This window comes from Malus domestica, chromosome 03 (genome assembly GCF_042453785.1).
Source record: "Malus domestica chromosome 03, GDT2T_hap1".
Classification (NCBI taxonomy): Eukaryota; Viridiplantae; Streptophyta; class Magnoliopsida; order Rosales; family Rosaceae; genus Malus; species Malus domestica.
Genome location: NC_091663.1, coordinates 20,883,897 through 20,910,815, shown reverse-complemented (window position 1 = coordinate 20,910,815; position 26,919 = coordinate 20,883,897). Strand labels below are relative to the sequence as shown.

Below are 26,919 nucleotides of genomic sequence, written 5' to 3'. Positions count from 1 at the left end.
TACTTGAGGTATGAAAGTGAAATGTTTTAAAGATGTTGTATAAGATTGCAATAGACCTCAAACCTGAGGGGCTACTATGTAATTTACCATTTTATTTATTTCTGAATTGTTCTCCAACAATCTTCGTAGAGTATGGAACAATTAGGAACTAAACCTCATTCTGAAAAGCCTGAGAAAGTTAAGAGTGGAGACTTTAAAAGATGGCAGTAGAAAATGCTGTTTTATTTGACAACTTTGAATTTGGCTAATGTCTTGCGTGAGACTGTGCCTAGTGCGGAAGGAGATGATATTCCTACAGAAACTTTGAGGGCTATAGATACCTGGAATCATAATGATTTCCTTACCAGAAATTATATTCTCAATGCATTAGATGATTTGCTGTATGATGTCTATGTGGTATGCAAGACAGCTAAGGAACTTTGGGAATCACTTGAGAAAAAAACATAAAACCGAGGATGTTGGTTCAAGGAAATTTGTCATGGGCAAATTTTTGGGCTACAAAATGGTGGATTCCACGCCCGTTGTCTCTCAAACCGAAGATCTCCAGAAAATCATCCATGCCATTCATGTTGAAGGGATGGTGATCAATGAGTCTTTTCAAGTGGCGTCTTTCATAAAGAAATTGCCACCTTCTTGGAAGGAGTTCAAGAATTATCTCAAGTACAAACGTAAGGAGATGACCCTCGAAGATCTCATTGTAAGGCTGAGAATTGAGGATGATAACAAAAAGAAAGAGAAAGGCCTGGTTTCGATTGTGGAAGCCAAGACGAATGTTGTTGAAGGAAGTTCATCAAAGCAAAAGCTGAAATTCCAGAAAACTAAGGAGAAGGAAAAGAACTTTGTCCCTGGTGTGAAACGCAACGACTTCCAGAAAATTAAGGGAAGTTGCTGGGTTTCTGGAAAGCTAGGTCATAGGGCTCAAGAATGTCTCCATCAAAGGGATCAAGGTCCTGGAAATTAAGGCAACAACAACTGCACAAACCTAATTGAAAATGATGTGGATGAATGGGTTGCAATGATTTCTGAAATCAACCTTGTATCTGACCATGCTGATTGATGGATAGATACTGGTGCAACTCGCCATGTATGTGGTGATATAAATATGTTCTCTTTATACATAAAGTTGAGGGGAACGAGCAGCTGTTCATGGGAAATGCATCTGCATCTGTTGTGGCTGGAACAGGGAAATGTGTTCTAAAATTCACTTCTGGAAAGGAATTAACCCTTCTTGATGTGCTGCATGTCCCCGATATAAGGAAGAATCTTGTTTTTGGTCCTATCCTTAGTAATAAGGGATTTAAACTGAATGTATTTGCTAATGCTATGAATGAAATAAATAATGCTTCTGCTTATATTGTTGACTCGTCTAATTTATGGCATTCTAGGCTAGGACATGTAAATTTTCGTTCTCTGTTTAGAATGCATAATTTAGGTTTGCTGCCCAAACTTGACTATTTAGATAATTTTAAATGTGAGACTTGTACATAATTGAAATTTGCAAGTCAAAGCTTTAAATTAGTGCATGAAAAATCCAACGATTTATTAGATTTATTTCATAGTGACTTGTGTGATTTTAAATCATATCCAACTCGTGGTGGAACGAACTATTATGTAACATTTATAGATGATTTCAGTAAGTATTGTTATGTTTATTTACTATATAGTAAAGATGAGACATTGGATATGTTTAAGACATATAAGGCAGAAGTTGAGAATCAACTTAACAAGAAGATTAAAGTCTTAAGGTCCAATAAGGGAAAAGAATACGAGTCTCATGCCTTTGCTGAATTTTGTGCCACACATGGCATAATTAATCAAACAACAGCCCCCTATACACCGCAACAAAACGGTGTTGCCGAACGGAAAAATAGTACTTTTAAAGACATGATCAATTCCATGTTAAATAGCTCTGGGCTTCCACACAATTTGTAGGGTGAAGCTTTACTTATTGCAAATAAAATGTTGAATCGAATTCTACCTAAAATGAGAAAGGAGTCACCCTATGAATTATGGAAAAGAAGAACCCCAATGTTTAAATAGCTTAAAGTGTGGGGTTGCCTGGCAAAAGTACAAGTCTCATTGCCAAAGAGAACAAAATTAGGGCCTAAAATTATAGATTGTGTTTTTATTGGTTTTGCATATAATAGTTCAGCTTATAGATTCTTAGTTTTTCATTCCGAAGTAAGCGATATACATGTCAATACTATTATAGAATCTATAAATGCAATATTTTTTGAGGATATATTTCCATACAAAATGGGCAAGTCTAATTTCTTGTAAAAGAAATTACATGATGAAGTATCTGAGGTTAATAACGAACCTAGAGAACATGATGATGGTTCATCCTTGTCTAGAGTTCAAGAAGAAGAAGAACTTGAACCTAGAAGGAGTAAAAGGACAAAAATTCGAAAGGACTTTGGACCTGTTTTGGTGACCTTATTAACTATGATAGAACCTCAATCATTCAAGGAGGCCCTGTCTACTCCTGAAGCTCCACTTAGTTAACAGTGAAGTAGATTTGCCCTCTAGCAATAAGCCATTTGGGTACAAATGGATCTTTTAGAAGAAACTAAAACCAGATGGTACAATTGACAAATATAAGGCTCGCTTGGTAGCTAAAGGATACTGTAAAAAACATGGTTTGGATTTCTTTGATACATACTCGCTTGTAACGAGAATTACTTCAATAAGATTGTTGTTTGCTATAGCTGCACTCCATAACATGGAAATACATCAAATGGATGTAAATACTGTGTTCTTAAATGGAGACTTGGATGAGGAAATATATATGGAACAACCCAGAGGGGTTTGTGGTTAAAGGTTAAGAACACAAAGTTTGTAAACTTGTGAAATTGCTATATGGGCTTAAACAAGCTCCAAAGCAATGGCATGAAAAATTTGACCATATTCTGATCACACATGGGTTTAAGGTAAATGAGTGTGATAAGTCTGTCTACAAAAAACACTCAAAATAATGCTTGCGTTATGTTGTGTTTATATGTAGATGATATGCTTATAATGGGAACTAACAAAGGGATAATAAATTGGACCAAGAAGTGATGCGAAATATATAAGCACACAAATTAAACCCTCTTTTTATCAATTGTAGCAAAGTATGTAAGTAGGGATCGTTCTAGGTCGGGGATTAGGAGAGATTGCTAAAACACTTAAAACTGACTCAAAAACGTAAAACAAAGTTTAAAACACTAAACTAGACTCAAAGAATGCAAAACTAAACTAGAAAACACTAAAACAACTCAAAAGACTCAAAACAGCACAAAACAAGCTAAAAGACTCAAATCTGCCACTAAGAGTGAAATTGGACGAAAATAGGTTGTAACTTGGTTCAAAACACTTAAAAACACAAACTAAATAAGTTTCTAACTAATATGACTCAACAAAGTAAAGGGGGATTTGGTTTTGACGAATTTGAAAACAAAACAAGTAAATTAAAGAACTAATGAAATCTGCACGAATTTGGGTAAAACTATGGATGATAGGCTAGCTAGGAGGTTCTTCTCCACACATGTCACACTTGCATACAAAACGATTTCCAATTGCTTTTCAATAAACCATGTATTCTCAACTCCCCAGATTAACCGTGAATTGCACTAATTAACCTTCAGATTTTCCTAAAGTTATTGAATTGGATGATTGCATACGACAACCCAAAGTATTCCCCACAAGTTCCCTACATGAATTGCATAATAAAGATACAAGCAAGAATATGAAAATCATAAGCATTGACGAAGCACTTATAACTATGAATTGCATGAAACTTATGCCAAAAATTTACTTAACGCGATTGTAACTAACAACCTTCACTACTTGTGAATATAAGTTCATAACGATTAGGTGAAACTCCCTTATATCCTAGCATCAGATTTATGCATGAAAATTAAGCGTGCACTCTCAACCAACACACACAAATCAGTTTTAATTCAAACGGATAAGTAAATTGAATTCACAACTTATGAATCACAACTGAAAGTAATCAAATCATATTGCAAGCATAAACATGGTTTCAAATTCCCCCTAGCCAAGAGGGGTTTAGTTCCTCATACGCACAAAGCAAAGATAAACAAATTTAGACATTGAAAACCAAAGAAAGAAAACACCTAGACGCTCCAACTTGGACAGCAGGTACATCCACGATTTCCTCCTTCCTCCTTGCTAATCTGTGGCACTAGAGGGATGTATGGCACAAAATTGTGATGGAAGATGGTCTGAATTGTGGTGAATGGTTGTTTGTACAAATTTGTGATGAAAGGTGGATGGTGTGGTGATCTGATGGTAGAGGGTGGTGGATTAATTGCTGCACAAAGGTTTGTATTTATAGGGCTAGGGAAACCCACGAATTTATGAAGGAAAGGAATGTGTATTTGGCACAATTCATGAAGGAAAAGGACTAGGGATAACCAAAATTTGAAGGGAAAAGTGATGCGAAATATATAAGCACACAAATTAAACCCTCTTTTTATCAAATGTAGTAAAGTATGTAACTAGGGATCGTTCTAGGCCGGGGATTAGGAGGGATTGCCAAATCACTTGAAACTGACTCAAAACGTAAAAACAAAGTTTAAAACACTAAACTAGACTCAAAGAATGCAAAACTAAACTATAAAACACCAAAACAAACCAAAAGACTCAAAACAGCAAACAAACACTCAAAATTGCCTTAAAAACACTTTCTGGGCAGTTTTGACACCTAACACTAAATTGGACGAAATTGAGTTATAACTTGACTCAAGACTCTTAAAAACACAAACTAAATTAATTTCTACTTAATCTAATACTTTAAAATAAATGGGGAATTGGTTTTGACGAAAATTGAAAACAAAACAAAACTTGTAAATTGAACAGATTCTAAAACGAATTTGAGAAAAGTGAATGGATGGAAAGCTAGCTAAGGGGTTCTTCTCCACACATGTCACACTTGCATACAAAACGATTTCCAATGGCTTTTCGATAAACCATTAATTCCCAACACCCCAGATTAACCGTGAATTGCACTAATTAACCCTCAGATTTTCCTTAAGTTATTGGATTGGATGAATTGCATACGACAACCCAAAACATTCCCCACAAGTTCCCTACATGAATTGCATAATAGAGATACAAGCAAGAATCATTAAGTTCTACGAAAATCATAAGCATTGGCGAAGCACTCGTTACTATGAATTGCATGAAACTTATGCCAAGAATTTACTTAACACGATTGTGATCAACAACCTTTACTACTTGTGAATATAAGTTCATAACGATTAGGTGAAACTCCCTTATATCCTAGCATCAAACTTATGATGACACGTGACACGTGGCATGCCAAACCATACGAGGAAGGAAAGGGACCCATAAAATCAATTCCCCAAACATAAAAAATTTCAACATTAAGGATAGAAACTTGCGGCATTTGATCCCTAGCACCTATGTTACCCATTCTTTGGCATTTATCACATGTTAAGCAAAAAGTTCTAGCATCATTAAAGATACTAGGCCAATAGAACCCACATTGTAACACCTTAAGTGCTGTTCTTTGTGTGCCAAAGTGGCCACCACATGCATATGTGTGACAAAAACTTAAAATTAAACGAAATTCAAAATCATGCACACATCGACGTACAATCTGATCCGGGCAAAATTTCCACAAATATGGATCATCCCACACATAAAACCGTGCATCATGCCTAAGTTTATCACGTTGGTGCCTAGTGAAAGTGCTTGGAATTTGTTTTGACACCAAAAAGTTCACCAAATCGGCATACCAAGGCTCACTAACCTTTATGGACATCAATTGTTCATCGGGGAATGTCTCGACAATGGGTAGGGAATCCTCATTATGCACCATGTGGCTTAGGTGGTCAGCCACCACGTTCTCACTTCCCTTCTTGTCACGAATCTCTATGTCGAACTCTTGTAGTAGCAACATCCAACGAATTAGCCGGGGCTTGGCCTCCTTTTTGGTGAGCAAATACTTCAACGCTACATGGTCAGTGAAAACAATTACTTTAGTACCAATTAGATATGATCTAAACTTATCTAAAGCAAAAACAACGGCAAGAAGTTCTTTTTCCGTAGTGGAATAGTTCAATTGTGTATCATTCAACGTCCGGGAGGCATAGTAGATGACATGCGGCCTCTTGTCCTTCCTTTGTCCCAAAACAGCCCCTAAAGCATAGTTGGACGCATCACACATAAGCTCGAAAGGTAGGCTCCAATCTGGTGGAACAATGATGGGTGCCGTGGTCAACAACTCCTTGAGTTGGTTGAATGATGCCGTGCACTCCTTGGTGAATTCAAACGCCACTTCTTTTTGTAGGAGACGGCAAAGAGGTTGTGCCACCTTTGAGAAATCTTTGATAAACCTACGATAGAAACCTGCATGGCCAAGAAAAGAACGAACCTCTCTAACCGAAGTCGGAGAGGGTAAGGGACGTACAAGATCTATTTTTGACTTATCAACCTCAATACCTTTTTCAGAGATTATATGACCTAAAACTATGCCTTGTTTAACCATGAAATGACATTTTTCCCAATTAAGAACAAGGTTAGTTTCAACGCAACGTTTTAAGATCAAACTTAGATTATGCAAGCAACCATTAAAAGAATCACCAAAGACGCTAAAATCAGCCATGAAAACTTCAATTATTTTCTCTACATAATCCGAAAATATGCTCATCATGCATCTTTGAAATGTGGCAGGTGCATTACATAAACCAAAAGGCATGCGACGATATGCAAATGTACCAAAAGGGCATGTAAAAGTGGTTTTTTCTTGGTCCTCGGGTGCTATGACAATTTGATTATAACCAGAATAACCATCAAGAAAACAATAGAAAGCATACCCCGCTAACCTCTCAAGCATTTGGTCAATGAATGGCAATGGGAAGTGATCATTCCTTGTGGTGGCGTTTAGCTTCCTATAGTCGATGCACACCCTCCAACCGGTTTGAATGCGTTGAGGAACAAGTTCATTCTCGGCATTAGCTACCACTGTCACTCTGGATTTCTTTGGTACGCATTGAACGGGCGAAACCCACCTACTATCCGAGATTGGATAGACAACTCCACAATCTAGAAGCTTTATGATGTCCTTCTTCACAACTTCCATCATAGGAGGGTTGAGACGGCGCTGAGCCTCTCGAGATGTTTTAGACCCCTCCTCCAAAAGTATGCGATGCATGCACGTAGTAGGGCTAATTCCCTCGATGTCGGCCAATGTCCATCCAATTGCCGTTTTGTACTCCTTTAGCACCCTCACTAATTTACTCTCCTCTTGTGCCGTGAGTGAGGATGAAATGATAACGGGCAATGTCTCATCCTCTCCCAAGAAAACATACCTCAAGTGACTAGGCAATGGCTTAAGTTCAAGTGTGGGTGGCTGCACAACTGAGGGAAGCATTTTATTAGCCGAATCCGAACTTAAAATAGGGTCAAAAAACTTACCAGTTTGTGATGGCAATGACTCAAGGGCAGCCACCATCTCAATGATATCTTCACTAGGGGGCACGACAATGGAATCCTCATGCATGCCGTGGGTTTCCTTGGTGGCTGTTTCAATGTTTTTCATGTTCTTTCCTTGTGCAATGACCAATTCAAGTGCATCGTCCTTCAAATTGTCAAAATGGTCCTGCGCCAAAGAGTCAATTATATCAATAGCAAAACATGAATGATTTTCACTAGGAAACTTCATAGAATCAGAAAGATTGAAATCAATCACTTCCCCATCAAATTCCATCGTTAAAGTGCCATTAAACACGTCAATCTTTGTTCGGGCCATTTTCATGAATGGCCTTCCAAGGAGGATGGGTAATGAAGGGGTATGGTCCGATTCATCCATCTCAAGTACGTAGAAATCCGCCGGAAAGATCAAATGATTAACCTGCACTAAAACATCCTCCAAAACTCCCTTTGGATAGGCATTAGATCTATCGGCCAATTGTATGATTACACCATCATTTTTTAACTCTCCTAGGTTCATAGATGCATAAATTGAATATGGCATGACATTTATAGATGCACCTAAGTCTAACATGGCAGATTCAAACCTAGTATTACCAATGACACAAGGAATCGTAAAACTACCCGGATCTTTGCATTTAGGGGGCAGTTTGCGTTGCAAGATGGCTGACACGTTCTCGCCTACTTTCACAACTTCCTTGGTCGACATCCTCTTCCTCGTGGTGCAAAGTTCCTTCAAGAACTTGGTGTACCTCGGGACTTGCTTGATTGCATCCAAAAGGGGTATGTTGACTTGAACTTTCCTAAATGTCTCTAGAATGTCCTTTTCAGCTTCTTCTTTCTTTGTTTGCTTGAACCTATTTGGAAAAGGAACATTCGAAGGAAAAACATTAGTAGGAACTGGATTTGACACGTTCTTACCTCTATTGGACATATTGGATGACTTAGGATCACATAGGGCTTGCGGCAAAGGTGTTTCCACCTTTGCCGTGGGTGGTTTTTGTTCTTCCTCTTCAATCATCAACTCCTCCACCTCGTTAGAACGTGATTTGGAGTGTTGGGGATCAGATCCTACGTGTTTCATAAGCATTGGCGTGCACTCTCAACCAACATACACAAATCATTTTTCACTTCTTTTCCTTTCAAATTGTTCCTTAGGTGTATGTATCTACACACTTCCACACTTTAACTTCATTATTCAGATTTTTGCATGTGTTGAAACCCTTTTTAAAACACCAAAAACGTCCATCTCACTTGCTCCATATGCATGCAATCCATTTTGGCCCAAAATTGCTCCAAATTGCACCAAAATGCACATTCTTTCCAACTTTGTTATTAGGACCTACAAACACACGAAAATAGCTTAAAACACTCTTATAAGCAATAACTAACTAAGTAAATGCAAGAAAACATGTTAACTAAGTCGCATAAATATGCTCCTATAAAAAGGATTGCACAATCCTAAGGGAAAAGGATTGCAGGTTCTAGGGCTTCTAGAAAGGGTCCAGGTGCCAGATTTGTAGGACAAGGGATAAGGCCTTCTAGGAAGGTTGTTTTGTGGCTGATTCCTAGAAAAACAAGGGATAAGGTTCGGCACCTTTGTAGGAGTGGATAATGGCTTCTAGAAACCTATTTTAATGTGTCCTAATCTGAAAATAAATCCCCCATGCAGCTAGAATTAAATTAGGATATGATTAGGATATGATAAGATAAGATAAGGTTGGATAAGGTTTTGGATAATGTTCTTTCTTTTGAGTTGATTTCTTATCTTCCTTGACTTGGATTTATTTCTTCACTCTTTTCAGCACATTCCTAGCCTCTTGAACTTCAAATTCGTCCATCCATCTTGCTCCATTCATAAGCTATCCATTTGGTGCCCAAAACTGCCTCAAAATGCTCCAAATTGCACTCTCTTGCCAACTTTGTCATATGGACCTACAAACACACGAAAATAGCTTAAAACACTATAATAAACACAAACAAACTATGAAAATGCAAGAAAACAAGTTAACTAAGTCGCATAAATATGCTCCTATCAAGAAGATATTGAAATCAAGTTTCGATATGAAAGATCTTGGTCTAGCTAATGTGATTCTTGGTATAAAAATCAAAAGAAACCAAGAAGGTTATACTTTCACACAATCCCATTATATAAAAGCTACACTTAGAAAGTATGGTCATTTGGAAAGTAAAGATGCAATTACTCCCTTTGATGCCAATAGCAAACTAAAGAAAAATAGTGGTGATGCTATATCTCAATGTGAATATTCACAAGTTATTGGAAGCCTTGTGTACATTATGAACTGTACAAGGCCTGATATGGATTGCATTGTACGAGGTATCCTCCTGTGCTTGAAGGATTTACTGATGCAAATTGGATATTTGATAGCACTGATATGAAATCCACACGTGGATATGTATTTACCTTGGGAGGAGCAGCAATATCTTGGAAATCTACCAAACAAACGTGCATAGCCCGATCAATGATGGAATAAGAATTTATAGTTCCTGATAAGGCTAGAGAAGAAGCTGAGTGGCTAAGAGATTTTTTGGAAGATGTTCCCATATGGCCTAAACCTATAACGGTAATATGTATACACTGTGATAGTTTAGCTGCATAATATCGAGCTAAAAATAGTGTATACAATGGGAAGTATAGAAAAATTAGACGAAGGTATAATACAATAAAGCAATGGCTCTCTAGTGGTGTAATTTCTATTGACTATGTCAAGTCAAAAGATAATATTGCAAATCTGCTTACTAAAGGTTTATCTAGAGAGCAAGTTAAGCATACATCGAGGGTAATGTGTTTAAAGCCAATAAAGTAAAATGAAACTGCCAAACGGAAACCTAACCTAGTTGATTGGAGATCCCATGGTCTAGGCTCAATAGGCAAACTAGTTTGGCTAGATTCAAAGAAGAAACACACTTAGATACCCATTCCTATGATGGAAGAAGTGTGGTGACTGCTGATGGGTGTAGGATACATTAGTTTAATGATATTGATACTTGTAAATCAAGTGGAATAGTAGCAACCTATTCTTAATCAATATCACCTATATAAGAGTAAATGTGGGGTTGCATTTATGAGAATTACATGGCTACATTCTCTAAAGCTCTCATGAATTCATGATTTGTTCAGGACCAAAAAGAACCCAAACGTATGAATTTGTGATGTGTTGGTGTGGCATATATTTTTCTTATTGTCTTGGTTTACTGCGGAGATGAACAATTCAAGATTTTATATTCACTGCGTCATCTAGTAAATCTGATAAGTATATACTAAGGTAGGTTCAAGTCCAAAAGACACCTCTCCTGGTGTATGTCACATCTATTGTTTACTCTCGTATCTTAGTTTCTCTAGGACCACATAGTCGTCTCAAAATGTGGGGTATTGTTGGAGTTTTGAGACTCTTAGTGTCCCACATCGGGGAACTTTTAGTTCCCATTGCCATTTATATAGTTCTAGTCCTTTGTTCTAGTAATTACAACTTGGACCATTTGGAAATGGATTGAAGGCTTGGGCTTTATGGTTGTGTGGATTAGGTTTGTATAATATAGCCTAATACAATTAATATTAATTAATCAAGACAAGGACCTTAGGGCCTTGGAAGTTAAAATTAATCCAAGTTCATTAATTTTAATTTCGGATTAAGTTTTGAATTAACATATTAATTAAGAAACGTTTGATTAAGAGACACAGCTCTTAGAAAGAGTTGCGTGTTTTCAAATACGCTTAACATGTATTTGAAAGGGTGTGAAACAACCTAGATATTTGCAATCACAGCTTCCAACAGGTATTTTAAAAAAATGTTCTGGAAACCACGATATATATATATATATATAAAGCAAATGTCCACTCACTGATAAGTAGCAAGATCATAGCCCCCCAATCTCGCTTGTCCACCCTTGTCCTCGGGGTATGTTTCACCTATATGCGAAATAACTAATTTTTCGTTAATTTTAAAGCACATACATAAACCTGAGTAATAACTTCTCATACGTTGCTCAAATGGGGTGTTTGAATATACCAAAATGATCTACTTGACAACACGAACACCCCTATATTTTTAGAATAATTTTTGGCGTCACACGCTCCTTCACGCTCCGACCAAGGCACGGCCACACACACAGGCCACGCGCACGAACGTGCTTAGCACACTGACGAAATCCTTAACGGCATTTGGGAATATTCTATTAAAATAGTAGAATATTCTGTTAAAATAGTAGAATATTCCGTTAAATCCTAATAGAGTTACTTCACGCTATCAGTATATTCTATCAAAGTTGACGGAATATTCCTCTTCTTCTTCGGTGACTAGTCGGAATTCACCGCCGGCTGCCGTCTCTACTCGCTGGTTTCTAGAAAAATTTCAAAGTTTAATATCCTCTTCAATTCTCAACCAAAATCCAAGAAACTTATATGGATTTGAAGGTCTTGAAGAGTAGAACATAACCATACCTATTAGAGGTCCAAAATCTAAGGGAAAATGGTCAGAATTATCCTTGGAAAAGCCTACCAAAACAGGAACTTCAAGAACTCGACTATTCCGACATCCAAACCAATCCAAAATTGCTCCAAGATGTTAGAGAAGTTGAGTGGGTACCTTACTAAGCCTTAAAACCTCAAAATCACGTCAGGATCATGACGGAGCAAACTTCACCTCACCGGAGGTTATGGGTTCTCGAGTTCCCGTGATTCGTTCTTCGAACTAAGGGTATGGTTTAAATTCCTAAGCTTGCAAGGAACATGAAGGTGGTCTTCAAAAGCTCGATCCGTGCGAGTTGATGATGGTTGGGTGTTTGGGTGCTACGGTGTACGGACGAGGAAAGGTTGAGAAGGTGAGGGAGAAAAGAAGGATGCGTACATGTGTGGGTGTATGTGTGTGTGTGCACAGATTGATTAGAAGAAAATGATCACAAGCCCTAATTGGGCTGCCATGAGGAAAAGAGAGAGAGTTAGGTTCTAGTTGGCCCAAGGAAAACAAAAGAATCCAAATCTGATTGGCTCAAGAATATAGGGACTAAAATGATTGGTGAATAAGTGATAGGCAACCCAAAATTATATTTCTACCCCATCTCGATCATTAATCTCTGTAACATTTTTGTTAGAAATCCGATTCGATGCTTATGACATCAAGTACGATTTAATTACAACGGCGAGGAAATAATTTAAAACTACATAAGTGTATCCACGTCACCAAGCCAACGAGGGCATATTCGTCACTTTACACACTCAGAGAGAAAAATATATAATAATTTGGGATGGGTCGTCACAGTCTACCCCTTTAAGAAAATTTCCCCAAAATTCCTACACATCAACAACCAATGTTCTAAAAATCAGCCTAGGCGGCCGCCTAGGCACTTGGCGGTGGAGTCCTGACCGATTTAGGCTAAGGCGTTCTAGTGAGGCGGGGAGAATTTAGGCGGCCGCCTAGGCGCTGGCTAGATGCTCAAGGCGGTATTGGCGGTGCTAGGCGGTGGTCTAGGCGGTAGTCAAGGCAACTCCCAATCTCGCTACAAATCTTGCCTCACATCCTCACGATCCACCATCGACAACCCAAATCTTCAAACCAGCACTCTTACACCCAACATCAATCGATAAACCCACTGAAATTAAAAAAAAAAAACTGAAGAATGAAACTAAAATTCACGACGCCTCAAGTAGATTGAGAAGATGATGGGTTTTGCTGCAGAGAAAAGGGGATCTGCAGAGAAGAGAAGAGAGAGAGAGAGTCGAAAGAAATGGATGAAAAAAGGCATAAATGCTAAGGACACCCATTATTCTTTATTTTAAACTAGCATTGGCCTTGGAGAAAGCTGATGGAGAATAAAGGTGTGGCCGCCTTGGGAAAATACCACTTTTCCACTAACCAAATGATGGTTGGGAACTTGGGAGTCAGGACTGGCCTTGTAGAAAGCTGTGGAAAAGGAATCGAGGTGGTTCAATTGAAAAACGGGCTTTTCTTTCAAGTTAGGTCTATTTAAAACTAAGCCCATTATTCTATATAATAAATATTTATTTATGTATTTTTTTAATTTACATTTTTTTCTTCTAATTCTCTATACAAGTATGGTTTTTCTAAGTGTGAATATATGTATACTTATATGTTAATATGTTATATAATAAATTTATTTTAAAAAAAATACAAATCCGTCTAGGCCGCCTTGGGCCCCGCTTAGGCGCCTACCTAGGCGCTAGGCTCCTGCCCGCCGCCCGACTAGCGCCTAGCGATTTTTAGAACCTTGTCAACAACACATCAATAACCATAAAATAGATGTGGATACAGATCTTGCATATGCTTTTCAGTTTCCCAAGTGGCTTCCTCAACCGAATGATTCCTCTATAAAACTTTCACCATGCGCACAATCTTGCTTCCGAGAACCTTATCCTTCCAATCCAAAATCGTTACTGGCTCTTCATCATAAGCCAAATCTGGGTTAATCTTTAGTGGTTGAGGAGGGATCATGTGCGATGGATTAGAGACATAGTGACGAAGCATAGACACATGGAAAACATCATGTACCTTTAATAACTCTGGAGGCAGCTCAAGCCTATAGGCAACTTCACCAACTCGCTCGGTGATCAGATATAGTCCAATATACCAAGGACTTAATTTACCTTTCTTACCAAACCATACCACGCCTTTCCATGGAGATAACTTTAGAAATACCTAATCTCTAACTTTATATACTCTGTCAGTGGCATGTTTATCGGCGATACTCTTTTGTCGATCCTGGGCTGCTTTCAGGTTAGCTTTAATCACCTGATATTCTGTATGGTCTCATCCACAATCTCGGGGCCCACTAGCACTCTTTCACCCACTTCAGACCAACATAACGGAGTACAACATGAATTACCATAAAGCGCCTCAAAAGGTGGCATGTCAATGCTAGATTGATAACTGTTATTATAAGCAAACTCGATCAAAGCTAAATGCTTATGCCAAGTGTCTCCAAATTGCAAAATCGAGGATCTCAGCATATCTTCTAGCATCTTAATGGTTCTCTCAGATTGTCCATCCATCTGAGGGTGATAAGCTGTGCTATAAAGCAATCTCAAACTGAGAGCTTCCTAGAAAGTTGCCCAAAATTTAGAGGTGAACCTGGGATCTCGATCAGAGATGATACTAATCGGAACACCATGGTACTTGAACCGTTCCGCCAATTGATTCAACGAATAATTTTCTCGAATGGGTATAAAATGTGATGACTTGGTAAGTCGATCCACTACCAAATACCATCATAACCATTTCGCGTACGAGGTAACTTGTACACGAAATCCATAGTAATATCTTCCCATTTTCACTGTGGTACGGGAAATGGCTGTAGTAACCCAAAAGGTCTCTTCCTCTCTACCTTGACTTGTTGACATACAGCATAACGACTCACATATTCAGCAATCTTTCTTTTATTACCAGGCCAATAATAGAAAGGTCGAATAGTGTGATACATCTTGGTACTTCCAGGATGCATTGCATATGCTGAAACGTGTGCCTCATCAAGAATATCTTTCTTTAATTCTTCAATATTAGGCACGTATATTCGGTTACCCTGCATCAGCATACCATCGGAATTCCTAATCCTGAGATATTTCTTTTTCCCATCTGAAACTGCCTGAATTAACTCCTAAGATTCTGTATCATTCATTTGAGCCTCGACCACATGGTCTATCAAGATTGGTCTGACTCGAAAACTTGCAAGTAAGGCTTCTTCTCGATCTTCCACTTCTAAATCAACTTCAGTAGATCTCAATTCAATGAGGAGAGGAATACGACATGCATGAAAAGCATTAATTCGGCCTCGTGATTTCCTACTAAGTGTATCTGCCACTACATTCGCATGATCGGGATGATACTCAATCTGTAGTCGTAATCACTAAGCAATTCTATCCACCTCTGTTATCGGAGATTAAGATATTTCTATGTGAAAATATATTTGAGGCTTTTATGATCCGTAAAAATCTTACACTTTTTGCCATAAAGATAATGCCTCCATATCTTCAGAGCAAAAACAATGGTCGCCAACTCAAGATCATGAGTAAGATAATTCATTTCGTGAGGCTTTAATTGTCGCGAGGCATAAGCAATCACCCTGCCATGCTGCATTAACACACAACCCAAGCCATTCAAGGAAACATCACTATAAATCTCGAAGTTCCCACTATCATGTGGAAGTGCTAAAATAGGTGCATGAGTAAGGCAATACTTCAGCTGCTAAAAACTTCGCTTTAAATCATCATCCCACTCAAAGTTAACTTCCTTCATGGTCAACCTTGTTAATGGCAACGCTAAAATTAAGAAATCTTTCACAAAACGTCGATAATAACCGGCTAGGCCCAGAAAACTCCGTACTTCCGTGATAGTAAGAGGCTATTCCCAATTCTTGATAGGAGCATATTTATGCGCCTTAGTTTAGCTTGTTCTTGTGCATTTATAGTGTTTTTCCTTAGTAAAGTAGTCTTTTAAGCTAGTTTTATGTGTTTTCAGGTTCTAAGGGCAAAGTATGCAAAAGGATGCATTTTGGAGCCTTTTGGAGCAATTTAGAGCTTGGAATGGACAACATATGCTTGGAGCCAAGAGAATGGACGAAATTGAAGATTTGAAGATGATGTTTCCTACTTGAGCAAGGTTTCCTAGTTGAAGTAGGAAAGTGCTTAATTGAAGATGTAATCCTAGTCAAAGTAGGAGTTCTAGTTGAAGAAGGATTCCTAATCAACGATGGATTCCTAATTGAAGATGGATTCCTAGACGAATGAAGTTTCCTACTCAAACAAGGTTTCCTACTTGAAGTAGGAAAGTTAAATCCAAATGGCATCAAGTTTCAAGAAGAAAGAAGTATTCCAAGTTGAAGAAGGAAAAGGTTTCCAAGAAGAATGAGGATTCCCAAACACTTTAGGACACCTTATCCTTGCATTAGAGGGTTTCTAGAAGCCCTATCCAATTCCTAAGAAGGTTCCGCACCCTAGCCTTCTAGATGCCCTATTTCCTTGCCTTGCAAGGCTTTCTAGAAGCCTTATCTTACCCTATCCTTTAGTGCCGCACCTTTTATCCTTTTTCCCATTGAATTTCTGATTTCTAGGCCTTTTTCCTTGTGGATTTGGATTCTAGAAGTCCATATCTGATTCCCCTAGGGTTTTTAGAGCCTATATAACGGATGTGCCGCACCCATTCATACACACCATCCTTCATAAATCATTCTACACGCCAGCATCACAACTCCTTCTCTGCCGCAGCCTTGCACAACCATACATCCATATTTCTGACCTTAACCACCATTGCCGTGCCCCCCATTCTCCCTAAACACCTCTATCCTAGTCCATACCCATTCACCCATACACCTAAATCCCTAAACCTGACCATAGACCCTTTGCCGCACCAAGGAGGAGGAGAATGAAGCTTGGAAGTTCATGCCATTCAAGTTTAAGTTGCTGGAATTTCTAGGTGTTTCCTTTCCTTTGATTTCAATGTTTAAATTCTATACTCTTTGTTTTGTGCATATGAGGAACTAAACCCCCCCTTGGCTAGGGGGGATTCGAAACCATGTTTATGCTTGCTATATGATTTGATTACTTCTAATTGCGTTTCATAAGTTGTGAATTCAATTTACTTATCTACAAGAATTAAAACTGATTTGTGTATGTTGGTTGAGGGTCGACACTTAATTTGCATGCATGAATTTGATGCTAGGATATAAGGGAGTTTCACCTAATCGTTATGAACTTATATTCACAAGTAGTAAAGGTTGATGATCTCAATCGCGTTAAGTAAATTCTTGGCATAAGTTTCATGCAATCATAGTAACAAGTGCTTCGTCAATGCTTATGATTTTCATAGAACTTAATGATTCTTGCTTGTATCTCTATTATGCAATCATGTAGGGGACTTGTGGGGAATGCTTTGGGTTGTCGTATGCAATCATCCAATTCAATAACATTAGGAAAATCTGAAGGTTAATTTAAGCGGACCTAATTAACTTGGGGCGTTGGGAATTCATGGTTTATTGAAAAGCAATTGGAAATCGTTTTATATGCAAGTGTGACATGTGTGGAGATGAACCCCTTAGCTAGCCTTCCATCCATCCATTTAAACCAAATTCGTTTTAGAGTCTTTTCAATTTACAAAGTTTTGTTTTGTTTTCAAAATTCGTCCAAAATCAATTCCCCTTTAGTTTCAAGTGTCAAATTAGTTAGAAATCCATTTAGTTTGTGTTTTTAGGTGTCTTGAGTCAAGTTAAAATCAATTTTCGTCCAAATTCTTCCCTAGTGCTCAAAACTGCCCAGAAAGTGGTTTTAAGGCAGTTTTGAGTGTTTGTTTGCTGTTTTGAGTCTTTTGGTTTGTTTTCGTGTTTTAAAGTTTAGATTTGTGTTCTTTGAGTCTAGTTTAGTGTTTTAAACTTTGTTTTTAAGTTTTTGAGTCAGTTTTCAAGTGATTTGGCAATCCCTCCTAATCCCCGGCCTAGAACGATCCCTACTTACATACTTGCTACAATTGATAAAAAGAGGGTTTAATTTGAGTGCTAGTTAATTTTCACATCAAATTTTGGCGCCGTTGCCGGGGATTAGCAACATTGCTAATCCCTTGGATTGTTTATTTTAGTTTGTTTTAATTCGTTCCAGATTCTGAGTTTGTTTTGTTTCTTGTTTTAGGTACTAGTTTATGACTCGGAGTTCTCATCCGATTCGTGAACACATCTTGGACTTTGACGACGATTTTGAGAGGACTTTGAGAAGGAATAGGAATCAACAAGATCAATTTCCTGAACCTGAGCGTGAGGAACATCCCATTGAAGAAGAGGACCAACCCACGGCAAGAGTAGGTGAAGAAGAGGAAGTTATGGCACAAGACAATCGCACCATCAAGGAGCTTTCGGCTTCGGGATTGGACAATGCCGCACCCCTATGCATTCAATACCCAGCGGCTGCCCAAGGAAAGACCGAGGAATTCAAGTTGAAGTCAAGTTTGCTACACCACATTCCGAAGTACCATGGTTTGTCCATGGAGGATCCTAACAAGCATTTGAAAGAATTCGAGGTGGTGTGTTCAAGCATGACTCCAATCAACGTGGATGGGAGCATATTGAAGATGAAGGCCTTTCCCTTTTCTCTCTTGGAAAAGGCGAAAGATTGGTTGTACGAATTGGCTCCCGGAACTGTCACATCGTGGGAGAGCATGAAACGGGCCTTCTTGGAGAAGTTTTTTCCAACTTCTCGAGTCATCCTCCTACGAAAAAGGATAAGTGGAATTCAACAAGATGAAGGTGAGTCTTTTCCTACGTATTACGAACGTTTTAAATCTCTTGTTGCGTCATGTCCACAGCATCAAATGAATGAGGAGCTTCTTTTACAATATTTCTACGAGGGACTTCTACCAATCGAACGGCAAATGTTAGATGCCTCAGCGGGAGGAGCATTGGTGGAAAAGACCCCTACGGCTGCAAAGATGTTGATTGCTAATCGAGCGTTGAACGCTTAACAATACGAAGGTGTTGGACAAAGGAGCATGCCACAACAACATCAAGTCAATGAGGTAAGTGCCATAATCGAACTTCAAAATCAAATGGCTAACCTTACTACGTTGCTTTCTCAGGTGGTGGAAGGTTCAAAAGTCAAAACCGTAGCTTCTTGTGGCGTATGTTCCATGCAAAACCACCATACGGACAAGTGCCCCCAATTGATAGAGAATGGAGGGTGGGAGACACTCAATGCTGTGGGATATGGCAACCAATACCAATCACATGGTGATCCGTTTTCCAATACTTACAATCCCGGTTGGCATGATCATCAGAATTTCAACTGGCGAGACCCCCAACAAGGCCAACAACAAAGTGGATTTAGGCAACAACCCCAGGGTTTCTATCAAAAGTCGTTGGCACCACCACAAGCCCAAGCACAACCTGCCCAAAGCAATGCAAGTAATTCAAGTGATAATGATAAGATTTTTCAATTACTTACTACCTTGACGCAGGAAGTCCAAAATCAAGCCAAAGAGAGGCAAATCCAAGACAAGAGGGTGGACAACTTGGATAACCAAGTGGGACAAATTGCCGAGTTCATAGGGCAATTTTGTGAGCAAGGAAGGTTGCCTAGCTCAACGGTGGTCAATCCGAAAGGTGGATTCGAATCTGCAAAGGCTATCACGCTAAGAAGTGGGAAAGAAGTAGGAATTAAGCCAAAACCATCCAAATCTGGCCCCAAGGAGGACGAGAAGTTGAAAATTGAAGAGGAGGACCAAGCAAAGGCCACGGCAAGGATTGAGCAATCCTTGCCGCAACCACCCAAGCATTCCAATTCGGCCAACACAGGTAAGAAAGGTCCAATTCCATTTAATTCTAATGTTATTCCTCCGGATGTACCCTTTCCTAGCAGATTTTTGCAATCCAAGAACGAAGAGGAGGCAAAAGATGTTCTAGAGACATTTAGGAAAGTTCAAGTCAACATACCCCTTTTGGATGCAATCAAGCAAATCCCGAAGTATGCCAAGTTCTTAAAGAAGCTTTGTACAACAAGGAAACGTTTTCGGGAGAAAGAAGTGGTACATGTAAGTGAGAATGTCTCCGCCATGTTGCAACGCAAACTACCCCCCAAATGCAAAGATCCGGGTAGTTTTACAATTCCTTGTGTCATTGGTAACACTCGCTTTGATTCCGCCCTATTAGATTTAGGTGCATCTATAAATGTCATGCCATATTCAGTTTATGCATCTATGAATTTAGGCGAGTTGAAAAATGATGGCGTGATTATTCAATTGGCCGATCGATCTAATGCCTATCCAAAGGGAGTTTTGGAAGATGTTTTGGTGCAGGTAGACCACTTGATTTTCCCGGCAGATTTCTACGTGCTCGATATGGAGGATACAGGCCACTCTCCACCACCACCACTGTTGCTTGGCCAACCTTTCATGAAAACGGCTCAAACCAAGATTGACGTGGCCAAAGGAGAAGTCACTATGGCATTTGGTGGTGACATGATTTGTTTTAAAGTTTCTGAATTTATTGAGACTCCTAATGTTGTTCATTCTTGTTGTGCCATTAATGTAATTGCAAATATAGGGCAGGAATGTTCAACACTCATCAAGACGAAAGTACCTCGAACTACCATCGAGGAAGGAATTGGAGTGAACAACAAGGGGAGCACGGCCCCACCCCTGAAGTCACCAAATCTGGCCGAGTGCAATCCTTGTGCATCTGTCCAGAGTGCTACCATTTCTTTGCCGTACAAAGGTAAGCCACCTATTCCAATTTCGATTCCCATTTCAACTAATAGGTTGTTACCTTGTATGGTGCAGGTACCAAATCGAAGACAACGTGGTGGGAGAGTTCGTGTTGATTTAGAGAAGCAAAACATGACAATAAGAAAGGATCATTATCCCATCCCATTCAAGGACCCAAAAGATGAAGTATTTCGTAGGTCAGATTGTGGAAACACCCCTCACTGCCGTAGGGTTCCATAAACCTTCAATGGAGCATTTTCCGGCTGGAAGACGTTAAAGCAAGCGCTTCTTGGGAGGCAACCCATGCAAATAAAGAGGACCTAGGAAGCTCCGGCATCATCATCAGATTTGCGTTTCTAAACCCTACTCTTTATTGCTTTTACTTTGCCATATTTGTCATGTTTGCTAGTTGTGTTATTTGCTTGTTTTTGTGTGAGTCTATGTTTGAAACATTGAGGACAATGTTTGGTTTAAGTGTGGGGGGGTGAACAAAGTGTTTTTGTTGCAACATTCGTAGGATTTTACCACCTAACATTTCAAAGGTTGTTTTTCATTGTTTTTAAGTGTTTTTAGAAAGTTTTGATGTGTTTTGATGTGGCTTTACCAGAAAATACGAAAATTCAAGAAAAAATTGAAAAAAGTTTTGAAAACACCCAAAAAAGAGTCGTTTTACAGTTGTTTTTGTTTGTGTGTGTCGTAAAGTACCTTCCAACACAATGATGAGGATTTGGTTTTTAATTGCATGACCGTTAAAGAAAGTTACAAACATGGATGGAAGTTTGATATGCTCTTTTGTTTATGCTTGGTCATCGTTGTTGTTTACGAATTCACATATAATCACAAAGAAAAAAAATCAGTTTTTGTAATATGCTTGAAGGAAGTAACTCAAACTAACGCTACAACCTTGTGAGACTTGAGCCTAAACGTTTATTTGGAGAGTTAAAATCTGTGAATTTGTTGTTTTCTAGAGTCGTTGCATGATCTCATCATTCTTTGCTTGGTTACTACTTAGAAGGCGTTTCATCACTTAGAACCAAACACTAGAACTCATGCCCATTTCATTCAAAACATGTCATTGATTTGCATAACACATATTCAAGATTAAGTTGTGTAGTGTCCACCATAGCCCAAAAGCCGTATATCCCTATTCCACTATGTTTTGTAGGTGTTAACCCCGTTGAGCCTCGTTTAGCCTATTTTCCTTGTTAACCACATTAGCCTTACCTAGCCTAGATTAGGACCATCCTTACCCTTGTTCTCGAAGCATAGTAAGCATGACTCAAAATGAATTCCTTTTGATCAAGGGTGTGCAAAAAATAAGTGTGGGGGAAGTGAGCCTTGTGTATTGTGTGCCAAAGTTGTAAATGAGGCATGGGTTAGAAAAGAAAAAGAAAAAAATTCGTAGGAAAAAAAAAGAAGAAAAAAAGGAAAAAATTGTGAAAAGTGTAAAAAAGAGTTGAAAGAGCATGAAAATGAGCTCTAAGGTGTTGGTTGTTGAAGAAAGGGTCCAAAACATTGCATTTGACCCTAAGTATGCATGCATATTCCCCTTGTGTTTAAAGTTGTTTTCTGCACTCTAAAGTGAATTCTAAGTGTCAATTTCATTGCTTTGCTTACTAGTGTTTAAGAACGTTTGTTTATCCTTTCCCCTTCTTTGTTATCCAATCCCCCAAGCTCCGTTACAACCTTTGACTTTAATCTTGAGTGTTGTGTGTTTCAATTTGTGGAGTTTGAAATTGGTTTGAGCATATGGTGTCATTGGTTCTCGCATCTAAGTAGTAGCAGTCCTTTCATGAGATCATATACATACTTATTTATTCCAGAAAAAGCTTTCCTTGTTATAACATATGTGAGTATTAGTTTTTATATTTACATCAATCTTCTCACATATAACTAGTATAGGGTGTGTAGTCAGAAAATCTGTGTGAAAATAGAGTGCATATCTAGTAAGGAATTGAGGGATTCTCTAAGGCATGTTACTACATTCAAAACATTGTTTTAATTGGTTACATGTGAACTAGTAAGTAGTGACTATGATTAAGTATGTGCTTAAGTGTAAAGATGGCTAAAATCTGTGGGAATGATGATTTTTGACATGTCATGTGCATTGGAAATCCCTGAGGCGATTGTTGGAAGGTTTAGGTTGTGTTTTACTCGTTTTGTTGCGTTTATTTACTTTGTTTTGTTTTGTTTTGCTCGAGGACTAGCAAAAGCTAAGTGTGGGGGAATTTGATAGGAGCATATTTATGCGCCTTAGTTTAGCTTGTTCTTGTGCATTTATAGTGTTTTTCCTTAGTAAAGTAGTCTTTTAAGCTAGTTTTATGTGTTTTCAGGTTCTAAGGGCAAAGTATGCAAAAGGATGCATTTTGGAGCCTTTTGGAGCAATTTAGAGCTTGGAATGGACAACATATGCTTGGAGCCAAGAGAATGGACGAAATTGAAGATTTGAAGATGATGTTTCCTACTTGAGCAAGGTTTCCTAGTTGAAGTAGGAAAGTGCTTAATTGAAGATGTAATCCTAGTCAAAGTAGGAGTTCTAGTTGAAGAAGGATTCCTAATCAACGATGGATTCCTAATTGAAGATGGATTCCTAGACGAATGAAGTTTCCTACTCAAACAAGGTTTCCTACTTGAAGTAGGAAAGTTAAATCCAAATGGCATCAAGTTTCAAGAAGAAAGAAGTATTCCAAGTTGAAGAAGGAAAAGGTTTCCAAGAAGAAGGAGGATTCCCAAACACTTTAGGACACCTTATCCTTGCATTAGAGGGTTTCTAGAAGCCCTATCCAATTCCTAAGAAGGTGCAGCACCCTAGCCTTCTAGATGCCCTATTTCCTTGCCTTGCAAGGCTTTCTAGAAGCCTTATCTTACCCTATCCTTTAGTGTTGCACCTTTTATCCTTTTTCCCATTGAATTTCTGATTTCTAGGCCTTTTTCCTTGTGGATTTGGATTCTAGAAGTCCATATCTGATTCCCCTAGGGTTTTTAGAGCCTATATAAAGGATGTGCCGCACCCATTCATACACACCATCCCTCATAAATCATTCTACATGCCAGCATCACAACTCCTTCTCTGCCGCAGCCTTGCACAACCATACATCCATATTTCTGACCTTAACCACCATTGCCGTGCCCCCCATTCTCCCTAAACACCTATATCCTAGTCCATACCCATTCACCCATACACCTAAATCCCTAAACCTGACCATAGACCCTTTGCCGCACCAAGGAGGAGGAGAAGGAAGCTTGGAAGTTCATGCCATTCAAGTTTAAGTTGCTGGAATTTCTAGGTGTTTCCTTTTCTTTGATTTCAATGTTTAAATTCTATACTCTTTGTTTTGTGCATATGAGGAACTAAACCCCCCATTGGCTAGGGGGGGATTCGAAACCATGTTTATGCTTGCTATATGATTTGATTACTTCTAATTGCGTTTCATAAGTTGTGAATTCAATTTACTTATCTACAAGAATTAAAACTGATTTGTGTATGTTGGTTGAGGGTCGACACTTAATTTGCATGCATGAATTTGATGCTAGGATATAAGGGAGTTTCACCTAATCGTTATGAACTTATATTCACAAGTAGTAAAGGTTGATGATCTCAATCGCGTTAAGTAAATTCTTGGCATAAGTTTCATGCAATCATAGTAACAAGTGCTTCGTCAATGCTTATGATTTTCATAGAACTTAATGATTCTTGCTTGTATCTCTATTATGCAATCATGTAGGGGACTTGTGGGGAATGCTTTGGGTTGTCGTATGCAATCATCCAATTCAATAACATTAGGAAAATCTGAAGGTTAATTTAAGCGGACCTAATTAACTTGGAGCGTTGGGAATTCATGGTTTATTGAAAAGCAATTGGAAATCGTTTTATATGCAAGTGTGACATGTGTGGAGATGAACCCCTTAGCTAGCCTTCCATCCATCCATTTAAACCAAATTCGTTTTAGAGTCTTTTCAATTTACAAAGTTTTGTTTTGTTTTCAAAATTCGTCCAAAATCAATTCCCCTTTAGTTTCAAGTGTCAAATTAGTTAGAAATCCATTTAGTTTGTGTTTTTAGGTGTCTTGAGTCAAGTTAAAATCAATTTTCGTCCAAATTCTTCCCTAGTGCTCAAAACTGCCCAGAAAGTGGTTTTAAGGCAGTTTTGAGTGTTTGTTTGCTGTTTTGAGTCTTTTGGTTTGTTTTCGTGTTTTAAAGTTTAGATTTGTGTTCTTTGAGTCTAGTTTAGTGTTTTAAACTTTGTTTTTAAGTTTTTGAGTCAGTTTTCAAGTGATTTGGCAATCCCTCCTAATCCCCGGCCTAGAACGATCCCTACTTACATACTTGCTACAATTGATAAAAAGAGGGTTTAATTTGAGTGCTAGTTAATTTTCACATCAATTCTCTACTGCAGCTACTTTCTGAGGGTCCACAAGAATACCCTGAGTTGAAATCACATGTCCTAAGAACGACACTTGATCCAACCAGAATTAACATTTACTAAATTTAGCATACAACTGATGCTCCCTCAACTTCTTCAGAACCGGAGTGAGATGTCTAGTATGCTCCGCCTTAGATTTAGAATATACCAAAATATCATCAATGAAGACAATAATAAACTTGTCGAGGTACAGCGAAATACCTGATTCATTAAATCCATGAAGCCAACTGGTGTATTGGTTAACCCGAATGGCATTACAAGAAACTCGTAATGACCATATCGAGTTCAAAATGCTGTTTTCGGGACATCTTCATGCTTGATCTTCAAATGATAATACCCAGATCTCAAATCAATCTTTGAAAACACACAAGCACCCCGAAACTGATAAAAAATGTCATCAATGTGAGGTAACGGATAACGGTTTTTAATCGTCACCCGATTCAATTGTCGATAATCAATACACAACCTCAGAGTTCTGTCTTTCTTTCGTACGAACAATACTGGAGGTCCCCATGGTCACAAGTTCTTGTAATTGGGTTTTCAATTCTCTTAATTCAGTAGGAGCCATTCGATAAGGGGTTAAAGAAATAGGATCAGATGTTCGAAAGACAGTTACGGTGGCTGGATTGCTATTAAGGGATTGCCTCCACATCTTTGGACCAACACTTGGTTTCAAAAAATTGGAGTTGCTTGCGGTGGTCTGGTGGAAGTTGATCGTAGATTTACAAAATTTGAGTATTTTCTAGAAGCAAGTTAAAAATTCAACCGAATACTACTGGCTTTATTCCAAGTTTATTAATGTTGTTGATGTAAACACCACTTTTAGAGTTAAAATCAGACAACTCTCGCAAACAAAAAGACCTAAGTTTCTGGTATTTGAGTGTGGAGGATTTCATAATTTTGAGGCTTTTCGAAGGTTTGAGAAAAGTGATCAGTATTTGGAAAGGGTGATCGAACATTCTTCTCCAGCAAAGCCTACTTCAGATTCAATGCAACAGTGAGGCGACCATGTTCGTATTGGGGAACTTGAATGTCATGTTATTAATGATTGTCAAAGAAAGGAATGGGTGTTTTTGGAGAAAGAGCCATTGATGATTGGGGGAAATTATTGGAGAGAATTCCAAGAGTGCTTTGGAGGATGGAATTAAGTCTACTACTGTAAGTGGGTCTTTTCATTCTCTAGAAGGTGTTAATTCTTTGTTGGTAAGTGGGATTCTCATTAATGAGGTTGATATTAATGACATTTCTGGTGGGAGTGAAAGGGTTGGATAACTAAAAAAATTAGTCGGGCTTTTTTATGTTGTGCTTGTGCTTGTGCACTCCTTTAATCGTCAACAACAAGGTCTATTCCTGCCAAACTCTAAGCCTACTTCTCAAAGTTTGTTTCAAGGCCCCATTACTTTAGTGTTCAATGGACTTAGATTCCTTTTGTCATGAGTGGTTGTATCAGAGAAGAAAGGAAACCAGGGTACACCCAAATCTTTTAGATTCAAAGCTCGTTCTAGAGTTTGAGCTTTCAAGGATTCTGAATAGATTTTCAACAGAGAAGAGCTCTTATTAGCTTTTGTTCAATGGAGGAGATCTAGGCTTTCACGATGGTTATTCAAAAAACAAAAGAAGAATCCCAACGTGCTTAAACTTGAAATTCTTTGGGAGATTTGGAGACCTCGACAAAGCTGGAAAAAGATTTAAACATTTTTTTTTCTCTAGAAGAGTTTGGATCATATCAAACTTTACTCGAGGGGCCCACTTAGAAGGGAATCAAATCTCACAATTTCATGCTCTTAGATGTTTGTGAACAAAAAAAAAAAAAAAAGAAAAAAA

General features: G+C 38.5%; 1 protein-coding gene across 1 annotated transcript; it reads left to right on the top strand.

Moving 5' to 3' along the window:
- The first annotated feature begins 502 nt into the window (after window positions 1–502).
- LOC139194715 (uncharacterized) lies at window positions 503–18,148 on the top strand. Its single transcript, XM_070819618.1, has 3 exons — window positions 503–947; window positions 1,124–1,395; window positions 18,110–18,148. The coding sequence occupies exons 1-3, from the start codon at window positions 503–505 to the stop codon at window positions 18,146–18,148; spliced, it is 756 nt and encodes a 251-aa protein (XP_070675719.1).
- The last annotated feature ends 8,771 nt before the right edge of the window (window positions 18,149–26,919 follow it).